At 36.5% G+C, this 25,108-nt stretch overlaps 1 protein-coding gene across 1 annotated transcript; it reads right to left on the bottom strand.

Moving 5' to 3' along the window:
• Positions 1–4,279: 4,279 nt before the first annotated feature.
• LOC118847896 (coatomer subunit epsilon-like) lies at positions 4,280–5,239 on the bottom strand. Its single transcript, XM_036756577.1, has one exon. It carries the CDS (start codon positions 5,210–5,212, stop codon positions 4,280–4,282), a length of 933 nt encoding a protein of 310 aa, XP_036612472.1. The 5' UTR covers positions 5,213–5,239.
• Positions 5,240–25,108: the final 19,869 nt, after the last annotated feature.

The raw sequence follows: 25,108 nt of genomic DNA, 5'->3' as shown, positions 1-25,108 counted from the left end.
CAAATAGAAACAATCCCTACAGGCCACATATTGACTTAGAAAACCACAAGTGAACATTTTCTATACTGTATTATATTTTTTTATTTGGTTAAATATTTACTTCCCAATTACATTTTAATGTGGATTGGGGAGCTCTCCTGGAATTCTGCCAGCCTGAATTCAGATGATGAGTCCCACTCAGCTTTTTCAGGTCATATTCCTGTAAGGCTGTACTTGAAGCTTTTCTCCGCAGAGCCCACCAGAGTTTGTTTTTTCTGTTATGTTCTAGGTTAGGTTCAACTAAACCTGTGCCAATGAAGCATCACAATGGAACTTATGAAATTTAGTATAATTAGGAGAATCCAGGTGTTTTGTCCCAGAGTTAACATTTCTTATTTCCTCCACCATAACTTTTCTGAAAACTTTCAGTGAAGGTGATTCTGAAAATGTACAATGCCTTGATTGGGTATCTCCTAGGAGAGAGCACGATTTACTGGGCAGGGAAGAGGCCCTGGCTCTGACACATGCCAGTTATGTGAACACTGGAAAGTTACTTCATTTCTCTAAACCTTAGGTTCCTCATCCATAAAATTAGGTTCATAATATTTTTACTTGCAGCATTGTTGTAGTATAAACATTCTGTGAGCTTGAAAGTAATAAAAAAGTATAATCATCTTTCCTATTCAAAGGTCTCTGCATCAGATTGAGACAATTAAATTTTTGAGTTGATTTTTAAGTTTGTTTTTCAACTTCAGATTCTGAACTAAAAATAGAAAGGAACTTGTGTATTCAGGCTTGGTGCTGGACTAAGGGACCAACAATGATTTTCTTCAACATCAAGTGCCAAGTGTTTCAGCATTGACTCCCATGTGTCACCCAAAAGTTCTCAAGGGGAGCTTGATGTATGCTCCATGGAAAGGTCCAGTCCCATATAATTTCTATAGGGTATGTACGTTCACTTACCTTGGTAGTGTACTTTCCAGGGAGGTACACATTGATAATGAGGTTGATGCACACATTACCAGAGTTAGCTCAGTGTTTGGGAGTCTCTGAAGGAAAGTATGGGAGAGAAGAGGTATTAGACTGATTAGCAAACTGAAAGTCTACAAAGCCATTGTGCTGACTTCATTGTTGTATGTCTGTGAAACCTGGACAGTCTGCCAGCGCCATGCCAGGAAACTGAATCGCTTACATTTGAATTGTCTTCGGAAGATTCTGAAGATCGCCTGGCAAGATAAGGTACCAGACATGGAGGTCCTTACTGGAACTAAAGTGACAAGCATTCAAACTCTGCTTCAGAGACTGCAACTCCAATGGGCTGGCCAGGTTGTTTGGATACAAAATGTATGCTTGGCAAAAAGACTATTTTATGGAGAACTCACATAGGGCAAGTGTTCACATGGTGGTCAGAAGAAGTGATACAAGAACACTCTCAAAGTTTCTTTCAAGAACTTTGAAATTGATTGTGTGACATGGGAGACACTGGCATAGGACCACTCTAGATGGCATTCCCACGTCGGAGAAGGTGTTGTGCTCTATGAGCAAAGCAGAATTGAAACAGCTCAAAGGAAATGCAGGATGCACAAATTTAGAATATCCACCCCAAATATTCACGTGGACTATTTGTGCTCGACCTGTGGTAGAGCATTCCAAGCTTGTATTGGTCTGATCAGCCACAGTTGGATATATTGATACTTGACTCTAGAATAGCGATGTCATTTTGATCCTCTTTGAGAACAAAAGACAACAACCAACAATAATTCAATGCCTGCTACAGTTGTCCTTTACTATAATGTCATCTCAAGATTTTATAAAGGAATGAAGTAATATAGGACCTCTAGTATTGGGCTTGGTGTCATAAAGATCTGAGTTCAGCTCTTACCTTAGAAACTTCTTATCTGTTGTTTGTCCTTTCTTAATGAGGACCATGACATAACATAACAGGGCTGATGTCTTGACTTGAGCATGCATTGTATTTAAATGAGGCACAGTCATGCAAAGTCATTAGCCTCACTCTCTCCTTCAGAGTGATTAAAGACTAGTGGCAAGACAAAAGTCAAGATGGCTGGTGATGGCCCAAGATCACGGGTGACCTTGGGTTTTCTAAATTAAGGTTTTTCCCAAGTCTCAGGTTGTCTGAGGCAACACACATTCAATTACTAAGGGCTGGGTAATAGAGGCAACAGATAGACTGCTATATGACCCTAGGCAAGTCTTTTAGACTCTCTCAGCTTTATTTCTTTCTTCTATAAAATGAGGACAATAATATTGTTGCGAAAATAAAATGAGATAACAAATATAAAGTATTTTGTAAACCTTAAAATTCTATGTCAATGCTAATCATCATCATGTGATGGTTTTTATAATGGTTTAATTTATTAGAATTTACTTGGCCAAATATATTTTTCTTGCTTTTTGTCATCAACAGAAGCCAGTATCACTAGTGAAGAATGTGGACACCAAAGTTGCATTTGGTCTTGATTTTCACTATTAGCCCAATGATTATTAAACTTGATTAAGAGCCTGAAAAATCTCTTATGTAGGACCTGGAATTTTACAAGATTGATAATTTGCCTCCACCAAAGAAAGTCGCTTAACGTAAGTCTCAGAGCCCTTAAGTTGCTTGTCCATGGTCATACTTCTAGTAACTGAGACAGGATTTGAACCTAAGTCTTCCTGTCTCCAAGTCTAGATTACTCTTCACTATGCCACAGTGACTTTTTGCCAAAGAAAGTAGAGGTGGGAAACATGGAAATGTGAACAAAATAGTTTTGTATGTGGTTGCTCAAATTCTGATTCTTAGGAACTAAATGTGATATTTTATATTCCCCCAGAAACAACTGATATTTCCTCCTTGAAATTTTTGTGTTTCTATGCAATCCATTTAGTAATTAATCATATACTGCAAAATGTCAAATTTTCTGCTGTGGTCTATAATTGCTACTTAAATATATTGATTTTTAACTCTTCATGTGTTTTTTTTTTCTTTTCTGCCCTAGATTTTGCATTCATTGAAGTTAACAGTTAAGTCTTACACTTTGTTTCTCCTGTGGAGACTGGCTCAGTTAGATTTATTGTTTCAATTTATCAGTAATATTGTTGGTAGGGATACTCCCTCTAATAACATAGGCTGATATCCACTTTGAATTGCTAATTAATTTATGAAATTATGAAATGAGGTAGGCATGCCCAGTTCTTTGAGCACTTGTTTGGAAAGACTGCAATGACAGAAGGAAGTGAGACTACAATCTTACTTTAATAAGGTATAGAGGATTTAGAGGTGAACAAGCACAGAAATACAGAGTGGGGAAGTAGTTACAGAGGCCGACTGTGGAGACAAGAGATAGAGTAGTAGCAAAAGCAAGGCAGGAAGCGTTGGAAAAGAGAATGGAGTTTGTGAAAGACACCAAGAATCACTCTTACAACCATGGATGAGAGTTGGGAGCATATAGCACCATGGACCCAGACAGAGATGGAAGAGCACTCAGAGGCAAGGGTTTGAGGTCTCATTTTTATAGGGTTTTGTGGGGGACAGATTGACTCTTATCCATGCCACCTTGGTTAGTTTGTCAACATATCCGGATCATCTCAAAATTGTTGATAAATCTTGGAAGTTAACACACCCACATCATCTCAAAGTTATCAGTTACATTTGATCTTACTGTGGATGTCTGAAACATATTATAGGACAGAAAGGCCCTTGCAGCAAAATCTAGATGGCTTTCCCTGACTTAGCACATATTATCAGGATGTGATTGTTACAGTTTGTAAACTATGCACCTTTGATCTTTGGGATGACTTGTGCATGACTTCTAGGTTTCCTTTTGCAATATTATTTCCTGCTATTGCTACTTTATACTGGTTACTTATTAACCTACTATAGTGACTAGTTTGAGGGATGATGGTCAGGTGAACCAGAACAAGACACAACACACACCTCCATTAGAGAGTTCCAGCAGCAAATATAGGTGAAACCGGAAGGAAAACAAATACTTATGAAATTCACCAGATACTTCAGAGTGTGAATAGTAGTTGATAGTAGTTGATTCCTATCATTTTTTTTTTTTTTTTACTGAAGAGCCTTTATTGGAAAAGGTGCTGTGGCCAGGAGCCTGCTCCAGAGTCCTCAGAAGGAGCTGAGGGAAGCTGGAGAGAACCTGCAAGAAAGGACAAGCCTTTGGCTCCAAAAGTAATGGTCTTGCATGGAAAGCTGAGTGCTTTGCTTTGGGAAGAGTAGCCAGCCGAGGGAGTTTTCTTCCTTTCTGGGGAACGGGACCTCCACAAATCCCTGTGGCCCTTCTCATGCACTCGGAGCGTACTGCAGAGCCAGCCGGTCAAAATCATTTTCCTTGCTCTGGTATTCTTTGATGAATGGGTGGGACCACTGGGCGTCTTTCAGTTGTGACAAGTATCTATTAGTGACCTCAGGGGCCTTCCCTAGGTGCTGGGACAAAACAATGAAGTTGATGAGGGTCTCTGGGTGGCTGCTGTCCTTGTCAAGTGCCTCTTGGAGAACTCCCTCTGCATCCTCCCATTTGCCCTGGGCCATATAGCAGGCTGCTTGGCCATTAAGTAGGAGCAGGGTGGAGGAGCACTTATCAGCCATCTCCTGGAAGATGTAGTAGGCATCCTGCAGCTTCTCACCACCCATGGCCAGATTGACCCAGGAAGTGGCCAGCTGCGTCAGAGTGGCGTCCTCATCTTGCTCCTGCATCCTTTTTAGCTCCTTGCGGGCTAGGTCCAATCTGTCCAGTTTCAGGAGTATCCGCACAATCATGGCCATGCACTCCAAGCTCTCCCCCTGGTGCAATGTACGCAGAGCAGCATCAGGGTTCTTGTCATGGAAATAGATGGAAGCAGCCATCAACAAAAAGGTCGTATTGGCCACATCAACGTTCTTTGCCATCTTTCGATCTAGGTCTGCAACAATTGCATCTCTCTGGCTTTCACTGGAAAGATAGTCTGCAAACATCCGTACGGCCTGGAGCTCTGGGGAGGAGTTGGCTTTGATCTCATCCAGTACCACGCCATACTTTCTCTGTGCGAGATAAGCTCTGTACAAGAAGACATCTCTTTCAACTTCTTTTTCTGGGCTGGAAAGCTTGACGCGCTGCGCCTCGTTGATGCACTGCTGGTAGCTGCCGATGTAGAAGGCGTTCTTCACGTCGAACAACTCGTCCACCTCTCCGGGGCCGCCAGGGGCTGGCCCGGGACCAGGAGCCGGAGGAGCCATCTTGCTACCGACACGTCGACAGAGACGAGAAGCAGTTGATTCCTATCATTGATGACACTGATGGTCAAATTTGTACACTAAAACTTTATTGCATAATACATTATTTGAGGAAGTGAATTAGCACTCGAGAATTTAAGCTGGGAAAGACCACTAGCTAAGATCAAATGTGAAAAATAAATCTGAGCTAGAGATGCATAGGGATGAGTTTTCAAAGTATCTCAAAAAAGAAATATACTGCACATAAATGAAAAAGATCAGTGGTATTGCCCTTCCCTAGAAGATTTCTAAGAAGACATCAGTTACTATCAATTCACATTCCTATATTCTCGTGTCTATAAAATTTTGAGAGAATGGTTTATGTGTCTATCGAAGGTATCACTGATAAAAATATAAGAAGGTAATAATCAGGTATTTGTGTAAAATGCTCTATAGTAAACCACATCTTCATAGTCACATAATTAACTGAGTAATGCAAAGGATACAAACTCCTACTGTGTTTCTGGTTTATTGATTACAAAAGAAACATGACTCAGAGAAAAATGCACACTTAAAGGATATTTGTTCATTCATATGTTAATATGTTAATATAAGATTGCTTAACAGATACAACTACAGAGCTAACTATTCAGCAGTCCCCTGAGTATCAATATCAATGAAAGCATAAAGCAGGAAGAAATATACTAGCCCAAGGTGCTTGCCACAGTCATGGAGGATGTTTTGAGTAAAGTACAAATGGAAGAGAGAGTCTTTCCAAATGCTCCTATTTTGGGATGGTATATACATATATTATACAGCCACTGCAAAAAAGACAATGACTTGGACCCAGAATTGAACAGGAGGATGAGAACAGACTGGATTGTCTTTAAGAATATGGTAATTTTTTCATGACTCTAATATTGTTCCCAAAATACAAGTCCCTTTTAAAATATGAATATTCTTCTGATCATGCTATATAAGTTATGGAACATTGCATCTTCTGAAGATTGAAATTGAGCATCCCCCAAAGGCCAATGCAAACACATTCTGTGCATAAGGGTGCTGTAGCACAATACAAATAAAAATTATGAAGAAATGGAGTTACAGATATTGTAAAAAGTACTTATGATTAAAAGGTAAGGTGCACTCATCATGCTCTAAGAGTGATGGATAATGAATGGATGGTTCATGTACTTCATTGCTATCCTCATGAAGGGAAAACACAGGAGATTCCTTGTGACAAACTTACAGGAAGACATCAGCTAGAACTGTGTAGGATGGAAAGGCATGGGTGGATTTGTGATCTACATTATTAGAGGGAATATCTGTGTGGGTAAGATCACAGGTCCATTTGAGTTTTTGAGTACATGAGAGTATATGGGGATACGATATTCAGTTAGGTTAGACTGTCTGACTCTGTCTCTATATATTATATATTTATATATGTGTTATTCATTATGATATAATTATATTATGTAATAATACACACATATTTATATCTTTGACAGACAATGCAGATGGACAATGAACTGGGAACAACAATGAAGAGGAGGAAGACAGCAAGTTGAATCACATTTGAGAAATTGTATACCACTTTTAAAAACTCCCAAGTTATTCTTTGCCTCCACCGGATACCTTTTTAAATATTTGGTGAGGCTATGTGGTCATGAATCATGGGATACCCCAATCTCAGTAAAATCAGCATTGTAGATGACCTAAAGGGCAATTTCAAGATTTAAGAGCAAAGATGGCATCTATGACATATGTGACCAGAAAGAAGATGGGTTATTCAGCTCCAAGAGGGAATGATGGCAAATATTCAGCCTGAGCATTGTGCTAGTAACCATGACATCAAAAGACCCACTGGAAGGCTGACAGGGATAGTTATGGCTATGCAGGGAACTCTTCATCCAGCTTATATTAAAAAGGATATGCAAAGAAGTTAGAAATGTAATAGAGGAGGAACATAGAAGAATAGCATGGTTATATAAGAAAAGTGTCAGTAGTGCCAAAGCTCAGAACAAATTGAGTTTAGTGAGGAAATCTGCAAGTCAGAAAAAGTAATTTTTGTTTGTTTTTAAAGGGAAAAGAGGGAAAGAGAAGGATCAAAGGGGAGGTAGGACCCCTCATGGTATGTTAAGCATCATCATCATCATCATTATAATCATTATCGTCATCATCATCCTGTATTTAAGTAGTTACTATGTTCCAGGCACTGTGCTAAGTGTTAAAAAGGCACAAGTCCTTTTCTTCAAAGAGGTCATATTCTAATGGAGAAGATAGAATGCAAATAATTATGTACCTACAACATATACATGTTGTAAGTTATAATAACTCACAAGAGAGATACTTAATTTTTATTTTTCTTCTGTTTCCTCTGCCAAGGAGAAAGGACTTTGGCCTAGTAAGCATAGAACACAAAATGGCTAGTAGGGAGTTGAAATTTAAAGTAAGCAAGGAAGGAATAAAAGAGCACTCCCTGCCCTTGATGAATTCACATCATTTAATCCAAATGAATTACATCCTTAGTTGCTGAAAGCATTAGCATATATGATCTTTAATTTTTGTTGGAGAGGGGAAGGCAGGACAATTGGGGTTAAGTGACTTGCCCAAGGTCACACAGCTAATAAGTGTGTCAAGTGTCTGAGGCTGGATTTGAACTCAGGTCCTTCTGACTCCAGGGCCAGTGCTCTACTCACTGCACCACCTGCTGCCCCCAAATATGATCTTTAAGCCATTGTGAGTTATATTTCAAAAATTGTGGCAAATAGGAAAAATACCAGAGGACTGGAGAAGAACACATTTTGTTTCAATTTTTGGAAAAAGGAAGAGAATGGAATCTTCAAACTATATATAGGCCAGTGATCTTGACTTCAAATTACTGGGAAAGTTCAAGAATGTATTATTAAAGAGATGGTCACTGAATATCTAGACAAGAAAGCAATGATTACAAAGAAACAGCATAACTTTATCTAGGATAGGTCATGTCAGACTAATCTAATTTCATTCTCCCCTCTTCTCCAGAGTTATTAAATGGGAATTTGTCTAGATTTTAGAAAGGCGTTTGTTGAAGTATTTCTAGCTATTCAGGTAGGAAAAAACAAACACATGGGAACTCCAATTTGATGAATGCAGAACTAGTTAAAGGGCCAAACTCAAAGAGGAGTCATTAAGGCCTCAATAGCAACTTGGAGGAAAATGTCCAGTGCAATGATACATGGATTTGTGGTCATTGCTGGGCTCTTCACCATTTAGCTTGGCTAAAGATAGATATACATTCTTTTCAAATTTTGAAGAAAAAAGCTAGAAATGAATCTAACATACTAATTGACAAGGTCCAAAAAGACTTTGATAAAACACATTTAAAGTCTCACACTTGGATTAAAGGGATATATTTAGAGAGTCTAACATTTGGATTAGAGTGATGCATTTAAAATCTAACATTTGGATTAAGAAAAATCAACTTCATATGGGCAAGATAGTAGAGGTGTAGCTGAATAACAATTCACTTTTAAAAGACTTAAGGCATTTAGTGGACTTCAAGCTCAACATAAATCAACAATGAAAGCGTAAAGCAGGAGGCCAACTCGGGTATTAAAGGGCCTTGAATCCATGTCACATGATCAGTTAAAGGAACCATTTATATTAACCCCAGAGAAGAAAGTGATTAAAGTGAATTTGATATTAAGTATTTGAGAGTATCACATGGGAGATTTAGACTTAATCTGGTCCCCAAAGTCAAGACTAAGAACAATGAAGCCTGGGGTACAGAAGCTTCCAACAGCTTCTAAATTCAAAGGGATCATCTTGGGGTAGTGAGTTCTCCTTCACTTGTGGTCTTAAAGAACATATTAGATGACTGACACATTGGGTATGTTTATATTGAATTAAATGGCTTCAGCAGTCTCTTCCAAATTTAAAATGATAAGAGTCTGTGTGATAGATCCTCTTTGGTGGAGCATGGAATCACACAGGATGAGGAGGCCCGAATGGGTTGCGAGCTATTGCAAGAGGAAATATCTACATTGTTGAGATGATGGATGCACTCAAACATTGAAGCATATTATATCATATATCCCTTTTCACTATGACCTTTCTAGAAAGAAAGTCTCAGATGTAACCTTTCTTTGTATTTTTCCACTTACATTAGTTAAGAGGTAAACCATGTGTACATTCTATCATTAGACCAGAACTTTTATTTCCTTTTTTTAATCCATCATAAACTCAGGAAACGGAACATTTTTTATAAGCAGACAACAGCTTCCTTCCAACAATTCCTCTTTATTCCTCTATTTCAATCTCTTTGTAGTCCCTCTTATTTTTTACTTCTACTTTCCTTTCCCACGACTGCTTCCCATTATGTTTCTTTTTTCTGTAACATCTTTTCTCTCTGTGACAAGAAACTTATGACCTTACCTCAAACAATGCCAAGTGAACTACTAAAATTTTAGGAAAAATTCCATTCAAATGGAGACCTGAACTTTTATACCACACCAGTCATTGATATACCGACAAATAGAGTATAAATTCAATGAAAACAAACCAAACAGAAAAGTGAGTTTACAACTCCGAATTTAAAGAAAAAATGTATTTCCAAGGTTTATGAAAAAATAGCATCTTAGTAAGGAAAAAAAACAACTGAAACAGATTTATTGAAGGTAACACTTAAAAAAATGATTTGGGTATTGATCATTTTTAATCTTCTGCTCTGAACAACTGGGAGATCTATTACAGCTTGAGCCTGCAATGAAAAGCGGGTCTGTTCTTTAACCTGCCCCAATTCACTTGGACATATTTTATATCTCAGGGGATTCAGCCACAAAGTCCATTAGAGCTTTGGAGGCAGTCAGGTCAAATCAATTGTCCATACTGCAGACAGGGTAACCATCATTTACTGTAATTCACCCCCGTCATGGTAGAGGAGAGGAAAGGTTAAAAGCTGTATTACCATGAGGACATCTCATCTATCTTTCAGTATATTGGTAATACCTAAACATTGCTTAAGGGACAGGATGTATGACCTTATGTTCACTGCTCATTGGCTATTCACAATTTTTTTATAATGATTCTTTGGATTTTATTTTTAAAATGATTATAAGTGGGAATCAGGAAATATTCTCTTAAAAAAATCTGAAAAATTTGCCCTGCCTGACAAGATATATGCAAAGTATAACTGAATGCTTAGCAATGAAGCCTTGAGTTATTCTGAATTGCTTAAATGATTGATTTCTCCTCCCCACCCACCCTTTCCACCCCTCCCTCTGCCAACTCCACCTTACATATAGATATATGTATGTAAGAAACTATTTGTATCTCTAGTTAAATTTGAGGCACAAAGATGGGTCCCAAACTAAGGAGGAATGAATTATTATTATTAATAATAATTATTCAGTTTAATAGTGATCAAAGGAAGGTACCTTGTGGAAAAAAAGAGAAAAAAACCTCTTTCTCCTCTTCTGGAGAAGTGTCATTGACAAACTTAGTCAGAAATTATAAAAGCCCTTTCATGATAGGCAGCAAAATGAGCATAGAAGCATTATTAACACTATATTAAGGAGCATGACCTTAACTCACAAATGTAGTGATTATACCATCTCGATGTTCTACAATTTGCTGTACTTGAAATACAATTGTGCCTGTGACCTGAAGTTCAAAGTGTCTTGAAAAGTTACTTCCTGGCTTTAAAAAAAGGAACATATTCATATCTAAAGAACAGACTTAACCCAGTATTTTTCAGTGTTGGAAGTGAGGTTACTAACAAAGGCAGTATTGATATTTCAATACTGCTTCCATGTTGTTTTGCTTAGATTCTGGCCTTAATCTTTTCCCACAAGGGCATTTGACTGGCTTGTTGGGAGTATCATTCTTTAAGGAGGGCTTGGTCATCTTTGATGTGGGGTTGGTAGGATGTATGGGGGGGGGGTAAAGGGGAGCAGAACGGGATAGGCATGAATGAAATTTTGATTTTGAGGAAGAGATGAGCATGCAAGAAAATTCTGAAATCAGAGAAAAACCCCACAAGAAAACATTTTTCATTCCTAACAATTTGTTCTTTGCTTTTTCATGATAGATGAAAAGAAACAGAAACCAAAGAAAGAACATTAGTTAATTTCTCTAGAGTTGAGTAGCCTTGGTGACACTTTAGGGAAAATGATACCATTTTGGAAAAGGTAAGAAAAGGCCATCTATAAATATGCACCTCCTTTCAGCAGTGCTTTGGCTATAGTTTTACATAATTGGCCAGATCCATCAGTCCCCTTCAATTCCTAATTTGATGTGTTCTCCTTGCAGCCCTCCTGGTGAATTTTGAGGGAATATTGTGAAAGGAAGATATGTGGCATTAAGTGGAGTAAGAAGACAAGAATATATTCAAAATAGCATTTATAAAATTATATGAAATGTGTAGACATCGACATCTTGTTAGCCTTGAAACAACACTAACCAGCCCAAAGTACAAAAAGTACCTTGATAAATATTGTTTAAGATATCAGCTTTGTCTCTACATGTCTAACTCCTACTCTCTGACTAGAAGATTCTCTTAGATAGCAGATGGGAGCTTATTCACCAATAAAATAGAAAAATGTCAAAATATCTATTACATGGTGCAATCTGCTTCAATTTCCTATGATATCCCTTGCCAAGGACAGGGAAGAGAGAGAGAGTGGACAGAACTAGAAAGGTGAGTGATAGGTTTTTCTTCAGGAAACATCATTAGACGATCCCCTTGCTGTGAGAATAGGGATTAACCACAAATGATTTCACATAAATTCTGTGTAAGAAGATCACAAATCATGTGATTTAGCTTAGATCTATAAAGGAATCCTCTCTACAGAATCCCTAATAATAGCCAACATTTATATATTACTTACTACAGGGCTGTCAGAACTCAGGGTTTTTATTGGAACAATAGACAATATATTTTGATTTGCTATTTCAGTGAGAGCTCTGTGGTAGTGCGGCTTTGTTTACTAAAGCATTTATGTAAATTTCTATGTTTGTAGGCGGGCCACATAAATCTCACTGCGGGCCCCATGGGGCCTCCAGCCACATTTTGGACAGCCCTGACTTACTATATGCCAGGCACTGTGCTAAGCACTTTGCAAATATGTGCTTTGATCCTCACAACAATCCTGCTAGGCAGGTGCTGTTGTTGTCTCCCATTTTACAATTGGGGAGATTGAGGCAGACAAATGTGTGTGTTCAATTGTTTTCAGTCATGTCCAACTCTTCATGTCTACATTTGGGTTGTGTTTTTTTGGCAAAGATACTGGAGTGGTTTGCCATTTTCTTCTCCAGCTCATTTTACAGATGAGGAAACTGAGGCAAACAGAGTTAAGTGACTTGTCCTGGGTCACACAATGAGTAGGTGCCTGAAGTTAGATTGAACTCAGGTCTTCCTGACTCCAGGTCCAGTTTTCTATACACTACACCACCTAGCTGCTTTCGCTTACTTTCAAGAATCAGACCAAAATGTGTCTCTTTACAACTTCTACATGTTACTCCTAGTTCTTGTTGCCAAGAATACTAAATCAAACCCCAATTCTAGATGAAATCCCTGCAAGTACTTGAAGACAGTCATCATTTCCCATCTCTCCCATCTCTTTTCTTCTCCAGCCTAAACAGTTTTAGTTCTTTCAACCAATATTTGGATTATGTGCTCACCAGTTTTTTCACCATCATGGTCATCTTCTTTTGCATACGTCAATGTCCTTCCTAAAAAGTGGCAGGAAGAACTGCACCGTACTCAAGATATAGGTTGATCATAGTAGAGCAGTGGCATCAAACTCAAATAGAAATGATCTCATTCTCCATATATCAACTTAGAAAACCACGAATTGACATTATCTATGTTTCATTATATTTGTATTTATTTTGTTAAACATTTCCCACTTGCAATTTATTCAGGTTCTTGATCATTGGGGGTTTTGTGGCCAGCTTGTGGGCCAAAGGACCATGAGTTTGACACCTTTGGGGTAGAGTATATGGGGCTGTCGCTTTTCTCATTCTGGACATTTCAATCCTTTAACACGTCGTTACAGCCACGGTATAATCAATGTAGATACCTCCTTCACTAGCACAAATCACACCATCCATTCCTTCCTATAAATTGTCTATAGAGGGTCCTTGAAATACGTGGAAAGCCTTCTCCTAGGTCTTTTATCATTATGTAACTACCAATGCAGCACTCAAGCTGATCACCTATATTGTTTCTTCTTTGTTAATCAACTATCTTTTCAATGTAATCTTTTATATCCCCTTTGGTACATGCTATCATTGATAATATGTTATAGCCAACTTGTACCCACCATACATTTCTTTTCTTTCTTTCTTTTTTTAGAGGGGAGAAGACAAGGCAATTGGGGTTAAGTGACTTGCCCAAGGTCACACAGCTAGTAAGTGTCAAATGTCTGAGGCCAGATTTGAACCCAGGTCCTACTGACTCTAGGCCTGGTGCTCTTTTCACTGTGCCACCTAGCTGCCCCCATACATTTCTTTATTGTCCTTTGGATCACTTGCAATTTTTATTCTTTTCTGATTGTACTGGTCCATGACTTGTACCAGAACAATATCATTGGAAGAAAACTAGTTTGGAAAAAAAAGGCTGGTTTTTTTTTTCATGGAGTAGCATGAAGTAGTTGAGAGTGCTGTGCAATTTCCCAAATGCAATTGTGTCCTCATCTTCTATTCATTCAATTTTGGACCCAGGTAATTTTTCATTGTTAGAATCTATCCAACATGTGTGCACTGATGGGCCAGCTATGTGGACTCTCCTTTCAACTGTACATCATAACATGAATAATGGACATTTTTATCCACTTGTTTTTTCCTTTATCCATAGTTGGGTCAAATATATTTCCATGGTTATAGATAACATGGAGGAGGCTTTATAGGATTCAAGAGCTTGTCACAGTCAGCATGATGACCTCCATAAACAGGGGCATCTAGACGATCCTGACATCTAAAAGATCTCTTCTATTTGAATTCTGTCTTGGGTAACAAATAGCTAATGGCTTAGTACACAGAGCCCTGCCCTTGGAGTCAGGAAGACCAGAGTTCAAATGCTCCTTCAGATACTTACTAGCTGTGTGGCCCTGGGAAAGTGATTTAACCTCTGTTTTTCTCAGTTTTCCAGGATTGTTGTGATGATTAAATGAGAATATTTGTAAAGCACTTAGCAGAATTCTTGGCGTAGAATCAGACTTCCCCTTCCCCTTCCGCCTTCCCTTTCCTCCTCTTACCTCTTTCCCCCATTATAGTCACAGATACATTATCTATCTATCTATCCATCTATATCCCTGTTTTATGCTTCATTTAATATTAATAATCATAAGATTTTCAAAGTTATTTTTGTTGTTACATTTCTCAGGAAACTTGTATATATATATATGTATTATATACATATATATATACACATATATATATATTTAATGTGTGTGTTTTTGTATTACATGGGAGATATATTGTGGGAGAAATTACAGAATATAAGAGTTGGGAGAGACTTCAGAGGTGATCTAGTTCAATCTTTACCTGAAAAGAACCCCTCCAGAACATACCCCAAAATGTGGCCTAGCCTCTACTTAAATAAAGACTTTTATTGAGAAGGAACCTGATGTCTACCAAGTCACTCATTGCATTTTGAGGAGCTCTGTTAGAAGGTGTAGGCTTGCAACCAGCCTATATCTTCAGCTCTCTGACTTTGTCCCCTTACTCCTAATTCTTCATTCTGGGGCTATATAATACGAGTCTAATCTGTTCTCTATAAAATGGCCCTAACAAATACTTGGAGACAACCATCATACACTACCTCTCACCTGTTTCTTATTCTGCAAGCTAAGCATCACCACTCCTTTCAGTTGATCCCCAAATAATATGACCTTGAGGTTCTTTATCATACTGGACACTCTCCAGATGATCAAAGTTCTTGCTAAAATGTGTCAACTGGAAGTGAACCCAATGAGTAATATGTGTCCTAATGAGAGTAGATTTGGGGGGATTACTATCTCCTTAGTATTGGGACTCTGCTTTTCTTAATATAAATTGATGTCATATTAACCCTTTTGAAGCTGTATCACACTCTATACTTATTCAGCTTTCAGATCACTCATTCTCCCAGATACTTTTTCAAACAAACTGTTGTCCAGTCATGACTGTACCATCTTGTACTTGCAAAGTACACTTGTATATCTTGTACTTGTAAAGTGAACTTTTTGAATCCAAAGGTCAGATTTCAAGTTGATCCCCATTAAATTACATTTAAAAAAATCAAATTCAACACAGCGTCCTAGCCATTCAAGATCTTTTGGAATACTGAGTGTATTCAATTTATCACTTAGTTTTGTGTCAACTGAAAATTTGATTAAAATGCCATCTATGCCTTTATCTAAGCCATAAATAAAAATTGTCAAGAGCATAGGATCATGAACATTTCCAGATACTTCATTTGGGATCTCCTTCCCCCTTAAAATTGAACCTCTACTAAATAATCTTTGTATCTAGATACTCAACCAGTTCCAAATTCACCTGATTGTACTTTACTGTAGTCAAAACTTTCTGTGTTTTCCCCACAAGAATGCATGAGATATTTTGACAAATATTTGCTAAATTCTAGGTAAATTACATCTGCAGCCTTCCCTTAATTCTAACACTGTAGTAAATTTGTCAAAAAATTAAATTAGACTAGTATGGAATTTTATGGTTGAAGCTATACTAGTATCACTACTTCATTTTCTACTCTTTAACTAGCTATCTCCAAAATTTGTTGGGAAATCAAAATTGGATGTATTGCAATGTAAGTTGCAAACAAACCTCCTACTTTTTAAAATATATCTATCTATCTATCTATAAAATCTCATAAGTATTTTGAAAGCAGGAATTAATTGGTTTTGATTTTATTTTGTATTCCCAGTTCTTAGTACAGAGCTTGGTACACAGTAAACAATTAATAAATGCTATTGATTGATTTGATGGGATTTATTAAAGAAGATCCAGAACTATGGATTATAGTATAGAGAGATGGAAGGAACCCTAAAGATCACCTGCTACAACCATCTCATTTAGTATAGAGAAACTGAGACACAGGGATATGAAATGACTTATCTAACAACACATAAGTCGTAAGTAGCAGATCCAGGTTTGGAATGCAGTCTCTCTGACTTCAAATCCATTGTTCTTTTCATAACACCACATTGCTTCTGCAGCACTCTGCCAATTCTCCATAGTCATTCAAAGACCACTAACAGCACTTCAGCTATCACACCTTTTTTACTTTCCCAGCATATAATGTTCTTGGACTTAGTGAGATGAACTCATTTAATTCAACTGAGTGCCTGACTTTCTCCTCATTTGTCCTGAGATTCAACTCCCTATTTTCTATCTTTATTTTGTCCTTTCTAATCCAAAGATTATTTGCTTAGGAAAAGAAAACAAAGGAAATTAAAGGTTGAGTAGTTCTACCTTCTCTCTATTGCCTAGTATTATTATATCCAATTTGATTAGCAGACATCTATTTTTTAATCTTCCTTCTTCTTCCTATGTAGCTAAAAAGAACTTTCTCCTTTTTGGACAACAGGAAAATCAACTGCTATTTTTGAAATAATCAAAAGCAACTAACATTTGCTCTTTTATTTATGCACTATGACTATGAAGATGGCTTGGGGTACAATATTTACAAAACTTGTCTTTTTCTTATATTTTCATCATCCCCTCATATTTTCTATTATTTTCAGTATATGTAGAGACTGTTTTGATGAAACTTTTATAGACACTAGAAAGTCTCCATAGACCAGCCAGCTTTTGATGTCATTTTGATCATTTTTTAAAAGTAGTATCAGTATCTGTGACTTTTTCTAATTATTGGTTATCTTTCCCTCTTTTTGTCTTAAGAAGGAATACCTTAATATCTACAAAATTGTGTCACCACCACCATGGATTCATACACACACGTAATGCATGTATGCATATGTACATATATATATATACATACACACATACATACATATGCTATATATATTTGATTTTATCTTGATATTTGTCTTTTTCAGTGACATTTTCACTTTCTCATAGAGCAGATCTGTTGTTAATTTTAGATAAAATGTTAGGGGCTGATCTTCTCCAATGTAATTAGGGACTAGCCAGTGAGAACCCACTCTCTATTAACAAGGGCCTTAAACTGGCACAATTTCCCATATGGACTTTGAAGCAATGCACACATATTCTGTAACAATTTCCTTTATGCTTACTGTAAGATCTAGAAAATGACTTTTGACTGGATGCAAAACTCGGTATGCATTAAAAAGTCACTTAATTTTCAAAGTGATCCCTCCCTTGTTCCCCTATTCCCTCTCAGTCTTTGTTTCTCCTCCTCTGTTTGTTTTCCTCTCCCCCACCCAACTGTGTTTGAGTGAGCAGGAAAGGACTCCTATAAATCTCAGAGGGTGGGGAGAGGAGTACTTGAAAATGACTGTTTCCAATGTTCCTCTCAGAGAAGAAAAGGCAAAAGTGATCAGCAGCAACAGCTTGATATTCTTAGAAGATGAATTCTTTAGCAGAGTATGATTTAAGGCTGAGTTGCTCTATCATTTTTAGAGAGAAAAAAACCAAATAAACTTATTTCTGAAATAGTTTATTAGCACTCTCCTTAAAATCTGGCTTTGAAGATTTTGGACGTGCTAATTAACTAGGGTACACATGGTTGAGTTTGTGGATAGTATTTTCTGAATTTGTAATTGGCGTTTTGGGGAGCTTTTTCTCAGCACACATTCAACGTCCTTTGAGGTCTTATACACAGATGGCTGCTATCTAGATGGAAGGCCTTTGAGGTGTAGTTTCTCATAAGTAGCCTAGGGATGACATACATTTCAGTCAGCTTGGATGACAACTGTCATTTCCAGATCCACAGCCTACCCAGTACAAGTATTAATAGTCAATATTGGAAGGAGCAGACATTAACTTACTCATTAAAAAAACAAAACAAAAAACTATTGTTCTTTTAACAGGTCAATTAAGAGTTCTTCAGCAGTTATCATCAACTTCAAAGAAAACTATTAAACATTAATATGTAAGAGAAACAAGTTTTATTACACTAATACTTATATAACTATTTCTCTGAGAAAGAAATCTCCAAAAATGAGAGTTGCTTTGTTGTTTTCAGTACAGAATAGTAATAAATGGATCCACAGTGTAGATCAGAGGCTTGGTCCATCACTTGGCCTTACTCCTACAGAAAAAATAATTAACAATTATTTATTAATCATCTACTATGTTCCAGGAGGGGCACTGTGCTGGAAATTGGGGAGTACAAATACAGTGAATGAAATAATACCAACTGTTATAAGTGGGCAAGAATAAAAGCTATCTATAATACTATCATAGATTAAAATATTATAACCTAAATATGTTGATTACAATGTTAATTCTAAAGAAAACTTATAGAAGTGCTGACCTATCTGCTCCTTTTAAAATTAACTTTTTTTCAATTCATTCATTGTCCTCTGAGTTTCATCTTTAAGTATACTGTGATATTCTGGTTTAATGGGGGTCTCTAACCAATCTTCCTGAAAACATAACTTCTTCTATTGCTTCTTACTATATCGTGAAGCAATGCTTCTAATAATTCTCCTTTCTAAGGTTTTTCAAATGAGTTTATGAGTTAAACCAATGTAGCCCTTAGGAGCCAATCTCATGGCTTGAGAAAGAATTGAAGTATTTTCAGGATAAAAGGATTTCTGGGCTCTTATAACTTCTTCTATGAGGTAAATTCTTTACTTTTGTCTAACCTGTGGAAAACGGTGCCAGCTGATCTATTTTTTAAAATTTCATTTCCTATTCCTCTCCTCTCCTTTGTTGATAGCTTGTTTGAATAAAACGGGTTGGAGCTGTTATAATTGCATACTGGTTTTTTCCCCTTTCACCTTTCATCAGATCTGCCATTGAATCTCGCAAAGAAGGATGATGGACAATTATGAACAGTATTGTATCATAAAGGAGAGTGAAGCAATGGAGGGTATAACTGGTTTCAATGAAGTTTGACTAGACATCCAGCTAAGCAAAATAGTTTCATCATATCAACTGTAAATAAGATTTGTTGTGCCTCTTCTCTAGCAATGTTTATACCTTTATTTTTTTTCTTCTTTCTTGCCATTAGTGGCATTTTTAAAAAAGACAAAATCCTTCCTTAATTCCTGTATTTATTTGTGAACCTTCTAATGATGCCTTATTTCAGAGAATGCTAGTTTTGGATACAAACATATAGGCACATGTGTATTAGTATGTATGCGTAATTTTTATAATATTAAAATGACCTTTCTATATTTAGATTTTGTAGAGAGTTTAGAAAAATGAAGATTTTTATGTGGGATTTTTTTCTGTATCAATATAATCATGTAATTTGAGGTATTTAGTTTTAATGAGATTAATTTTATTAATTGTTTGTATAGTATGGAATAATTCTTGCATGCCTGGTATATATACAACTTGATCATGATGAATAATTTTTTAGCATATTACTTGAGTTTTTTTTTGCTGGTATTTAGTTTTTAAAAATCATTATTCATTAGTTTTATTGAGCTATATAATTGTCTTTCTTTGCCTTATTCTTCTCTGATTTTAAGACTTTTATCCATCTCATTTTGCAAAGTTTCTTAAAGTATTTTCTTTATCAATTTCTGCAAGAAATTAACATATCTATTAATTTCCCTAAATATTTGATAGAATTTAGCTAGAAATCAATCTAGAATACAATTTTTTAAACCTAGGTAGTTCCTTTATAGCTAGTTCAATTTATTTTTTTGAAATTAGATTTCATAATATCTCTATTTTGTATACTGTTCATTTGGGTATTTATCAGTTTATAGACAAATGTCCCATTTCCTTTCTGAAATCTCAGTTTAGCTAGTACATAATTGCTTATGACATATTCTGATAATTCTTTATTTCTTCTCTATTGTCTAGGAGTTCACATTGTTCATTTTAATTGTGGCCATTTGGTTTTCATCTCTCTTCATTCTAATTCTATTGAAGTTTTCATCAAAGTTGTTAGTATTTTCAAAGAACTAGCTTTAGCTTTATTTATAGTCTTTTGTTTTCCAATTTGCCCATTTCTTCTCTAATTTTCAAAAAATTCATCTTTAATGCTTAATTTGGGATGTTTTTGGTTGTTATTGATCTAATGGCTTAATTGAACATTCAGCTCATTAGTCTTCCCATTTTGCTAATGTACGTTTGTAGCAATGTGATTTTTCATCTGAGGATTGACTGTATTGGCTGCATCCTAGAAATTTTTGTATATACTCTCGTTATCATTCTCTTTCACATAGTTACAAATTGTTTCTAGGTTTTGTTCGTTGTCCCACTTGCTAAGTATTATTGTCTCCCTTTAGGTCTGTGGGTTTTACTTGTATGCTATTTTCATTATATCTTGGTATATAAAAAATGTGTTTCATATTTCTATTTTTTACATATGTTCAAAATTTATCTGTGCCCTGGGTTATTGTCTGGTTTTTGTAAGCATACAATGTGGTTCGGTGAAACACACATAATTGTTAACTGAAACATAGTTCCAGAACTGATAAGAATACAGATAAGAATACAGAATACATAATGTATAAAAGAAATAAATTTGTAAAAAAGCTATATAAAGAATCAAAATGAGAATATGGAACTAAATTTAAACAGATAGCTATAGATAGATACTATAGACAAGGGTGTTATGAAGCTTAAATGAGATAATGCATATGATGTACTTTGCAAATCTTAAAAGTGGCATATAAAGTCTATCTATCTATCTATCTATCTATCTATCTATCTATCTATCTATCTATCTGTCTGTCTGTCTGTCTGTCTGTCTGCCTCTCTATCTATCTATCTATCTATCTATCTATCTATCCATCTATTACTATTATTAGCTGCAGGTCTGGTGATGACTTCATTCTCTGAGCCTTCTACTTCATTCCTTCTGAGTTCAAGCAATATTTATAGAACAATTCAGGGGTGTGCTTAAAATGTTTAACAATTGGACTTTCCTGAGATGAAAAGTGTTTGCATACAAACATTTAAGGTTAATCTGCAATTTTTAATCTTAACACCTTTGTTAGTCTAAAATTCAACAAAACAATAAATCAAGCCCTGATTGAAGTAGCATTATGTTTCTGAGATATAAATGCTTACAGTGAAAATTTGATAATAGGCTCTTACAAGTTGCTTAGAGCTGGCTCTGGCACATCCCTAGATATAGATACTGATACAGATTCCTTGATTTATAAGTTCACAAAATATTATGTCTTTTAGCTTTAAACTGTCCAAAAGCTTGTTCAGTTTGTACATTTTCCTTTTTGTTTGCCTAGCTTTGAGAGAACAACATTAAAATATACTAAAATTATTATTACCATTTTTGCAATTCAGTCAACTCTTCCTCTACGAATTTATATTTTATGCCCATTTATGAACATGTCTTGAATACTGCTATCATTCACCTTCTGTGGTTCCTTTAAAACAGATTTCTGTGGGCTGCATATTCACTTAGAAAGCCACAAATTATCATTATCTATGTTGTACTGAATTTGTATTTATTTTGTTAAACATTTTCTAATACATTTTAATCTGGTTTGGTTTAGGCCATATTTGGGAATTTTGGGGGCTACAAATTTGATACCTCTGTTTAATTTACTTTTTATCTCTACTGTGAATGTTTATTTTTGCTTTTTCTGATAGCATGATTGCAATTTCTACTTCATTCACAATCATGTGATGAAAAACAAATTTAGTTCCAGATTCTCATTTTCATCCTGTATATAGAGTCTTTGCTTTATGGATATGTTTCTTGTATGTATTATGTTGTTGGGTTTTTATCTTTTCATCATTTGTCACTATCTTTCAGTTAACTGGAATGCTTAATTGTCTCATTTAAAATTATGATGGTTAGATTTCTGTTTTTCTTCTTTTTTCTCTTTTGTGTGTTTTAAAAAAATCTCCCTTCCTTTTATACCTTAGCCCTGAGATTAGCCTTACTTATTATGTTTCAATGCTAGGTTACTCTTAGAGGATCTACTCCCTTCTAGCTTTTGTTTGCCTCCTTATCTCAAATTCTTTAAATTTATTAAAATTTGTAATTTCTCTTTCACTTATTTTGTTTCCTGTTTCTGTCCTGTCTCCTTATTTTTTATGTTCTCTTTCTCCATCTATTTAAGTATTTCAAGTCTTTCCCCTTCTTATCCTATAATTGTCTTTTTTTAAACTATGTCCTTTTCCAAGATATTTTCCTTTCCTTTGTTGCCTCATTACTTGTTCTCTTCCAGTTATAAAGCAGAAGAGATATGATACCCCAACTCACTTGATGAAGTCTTATAAGATTTAGTTATAAATGATGAGGTTTTAATGTGGTAACAAGCTATTAATCAAACTGTAAGATTAAGGCCACATGCAATATTCTCTTTATGAAACATTTATCCCTTTCTCTGTCAGAATTAAAGGGAGTAATCTTACCGGGCAAGCAGAATTTGGGCATTCTTTTGCAGGGATTTAAATAGCTAAGTCCTGGAAAAATTTTAGCAGTTTAAAAGTGGGGAGGAGTATAGCCTTGAGAACATTATTTATATTATTTTTAAGTATTTTTATATATTTGATATGATCAATGTAGGCACTTGTATGGGGAATCAAGATGGGCTCTTAGTGCTTATTCAACCAAGTGCCCTTGAAGAGTTTAGCCTTTGTTTCCTTTATTAAATTAGGAGTCCTTGATGACCTACTTGCCTCAAGGGAAAACCTAGTTTACATGGGTTTGAGTGACATGTTTATGACATCAGAGGCTTTTAGAGTATGTGGGTTTAAGTCACATTTTTTTGATGACTTTAGGTCATGTGGGTGTGACTCACCTTTGACCCTGAACAAGATATATAAACGCAGAGGTTGGCTTTCTGTTTCAGAGCTCTGAGCCACAGCAGGAGTGGCACATGACTCTGAGCCAGCCTTGTCAAGCTCCGGCTGAACTCAGATGTTGATGGTCCCTTGGCAACTATGAATTGTATTTGGTCTCTTCATAAATGTATGTTTGTAATTTGTTTGTATTTTCTCTGAAGCTCAGGGTGCTGGCTTTTCTCCCTCAGCTGACTGAATGATATTTGTATGTTGGAATAAAGTAAGATTGTTAACCCCTTAACATTGCTTTCCTTAGTAAAGCAGATCAAAAGAACCCGGGCTTGCAGTGTTCTTGTTGTTGGGCTCATGTTGGTTTTTCACTCCCACAGCAGCTGCTAGCCAAATTGTTGAAACAGCACTCCCTCCCAATGTATTTCTATATATGTTTGATATTATCAATGTAGGTACTCCTTCCCAACGTATTGTGTGTGTGTATATATATATATATATATATATATATATATATATATATATATATAATATATATATATATATATTATATATATATACATGTATTTGATATTACCAACGTAGGTATTCCCTCTAACAATGCATATTGTCTTTTCATCCTTTGTAATTCTGGTCCGTGTCTGCCCACAGATTCTCCAGAGAAATCTACACAATGTATTGGGAACCTTCCTCCAGATCTCTTGATATTGTCTAGATACCAGTGAAGCATGGGGGCTGTCCATCCTTTGCTCCTTCAATTCCTTTTTTGTTCACATATGTTCTTAATATCCCTTTACTAGGTCTGAGGGGCAGCTAAGTGGTACAGTGGGTAGTGCACTGGGCTAGGAGTCAGGAAGACTCCTCTTCCTGAGTTCAAATCTGGCCTTGGACACATACTAGCTGTGTGATTCTGAGCAAGTCACTTAACCCTGTGTAATGCCAATCATGTCAGCACACTTGAGGACTGCTGCTGTGAATAATTTTAAGGGTCTAATCACATAGTATAATGAACTCTATATTCAGAACTAAACATTGTGCAATAAACTAAAGCACAACATTCATAGCAACATCCTTAAGCAAAACATATCTATTATATGATATATATCATTATATATAGATATCATATATATCATATATCATTATATATATCATTACACTCAGTATGTCATATGGCAGACAGCATATATCATTGCATCCCCAAAATCAGGGGGTCCTAGGCCAGGGTCTTCCCTAGCACAACACGTCCTTAAGGAGTAGCAGAAGATACCACACCATCCACCCCTAGGTCACAGTAAGGACAATGTCCTTAACACCAAATGTCCCAGTAACGTCCTCTTTCATCTTAACTTGAGGTTGACTTCCAAGTCCCATGGCTCTTCCTCTGTGGGCTGACCACTCCTGATTCTCACGAGGATTCACATGTAGGCAGCTCTCTGCTCCTGCTCCATGTCTCAGCCCATGGGGACTGCTCCACTCCAAGCTCTCCCTGCCCCTGCCTGACAGCAGGCTCCAGGGCCTCTTGCCTGCAGCTTCTGACTCTGGGGAAACAAATCTCAACAGGGCAACAGCAATACTGACACACACTACCAGCACTATCATCTCAATCCACCTTCAAAGTCCAGAGGCTTTATGATAACAGCTCAGCTCACTTTAACAGCTCTTAAAAGGGGCTTAAGCTAAGCCTCCTTCCTATGGGCAGGTTTTTGCCCTACAGCTCTATTTGCTTTCAAAATTCAGAGGCTCTTTCAACAAGTGCCTGCCACCAGAAGTTCTCCTCTCTGCATTGTCTTTTTTTCAACTCTGGCTTGCCCCTTCAACACAGGCTCTCTTAATGTCTGCTTTCTCAATACCAGTTCTCTCTATATTCAGTTCTACTCTGTATCTGATTGGCTAGAGCCATATGTTACATGTCTGATTGGCTAGAGCCCACATACACATATCTGATTGATTAGAGCCCACTTGCACATGTCTGATTGGCTGAGCACAGAGGAACGTAAGACGAAGGCTGGGTAAGTAAATAACAACAAACAGAAAAACAGCAAAAAAATTCCCACTTTGCTT

This window comes from Trichosurus vulpecula, chromosome 4 (genome assembly GCF_011100635.1).
Source record: "Trichosurus vulpecula isolate mTriVul1 chromosome 4, mTriVul1.pri, whole genome shotgun sequence".
Taxonomy (NCBI): Eukaryota; Metazoa; Chordata; class Mammalia; order Diprotodontia; family Phalangeridae; genus Trichosurus; species Trichosurus vulpecula.
The sequence above is the reverse complement of the archived record's forward strand: the minus strand, read 5'-3'. Positions and strand labels throughout refer to the sequence as shown.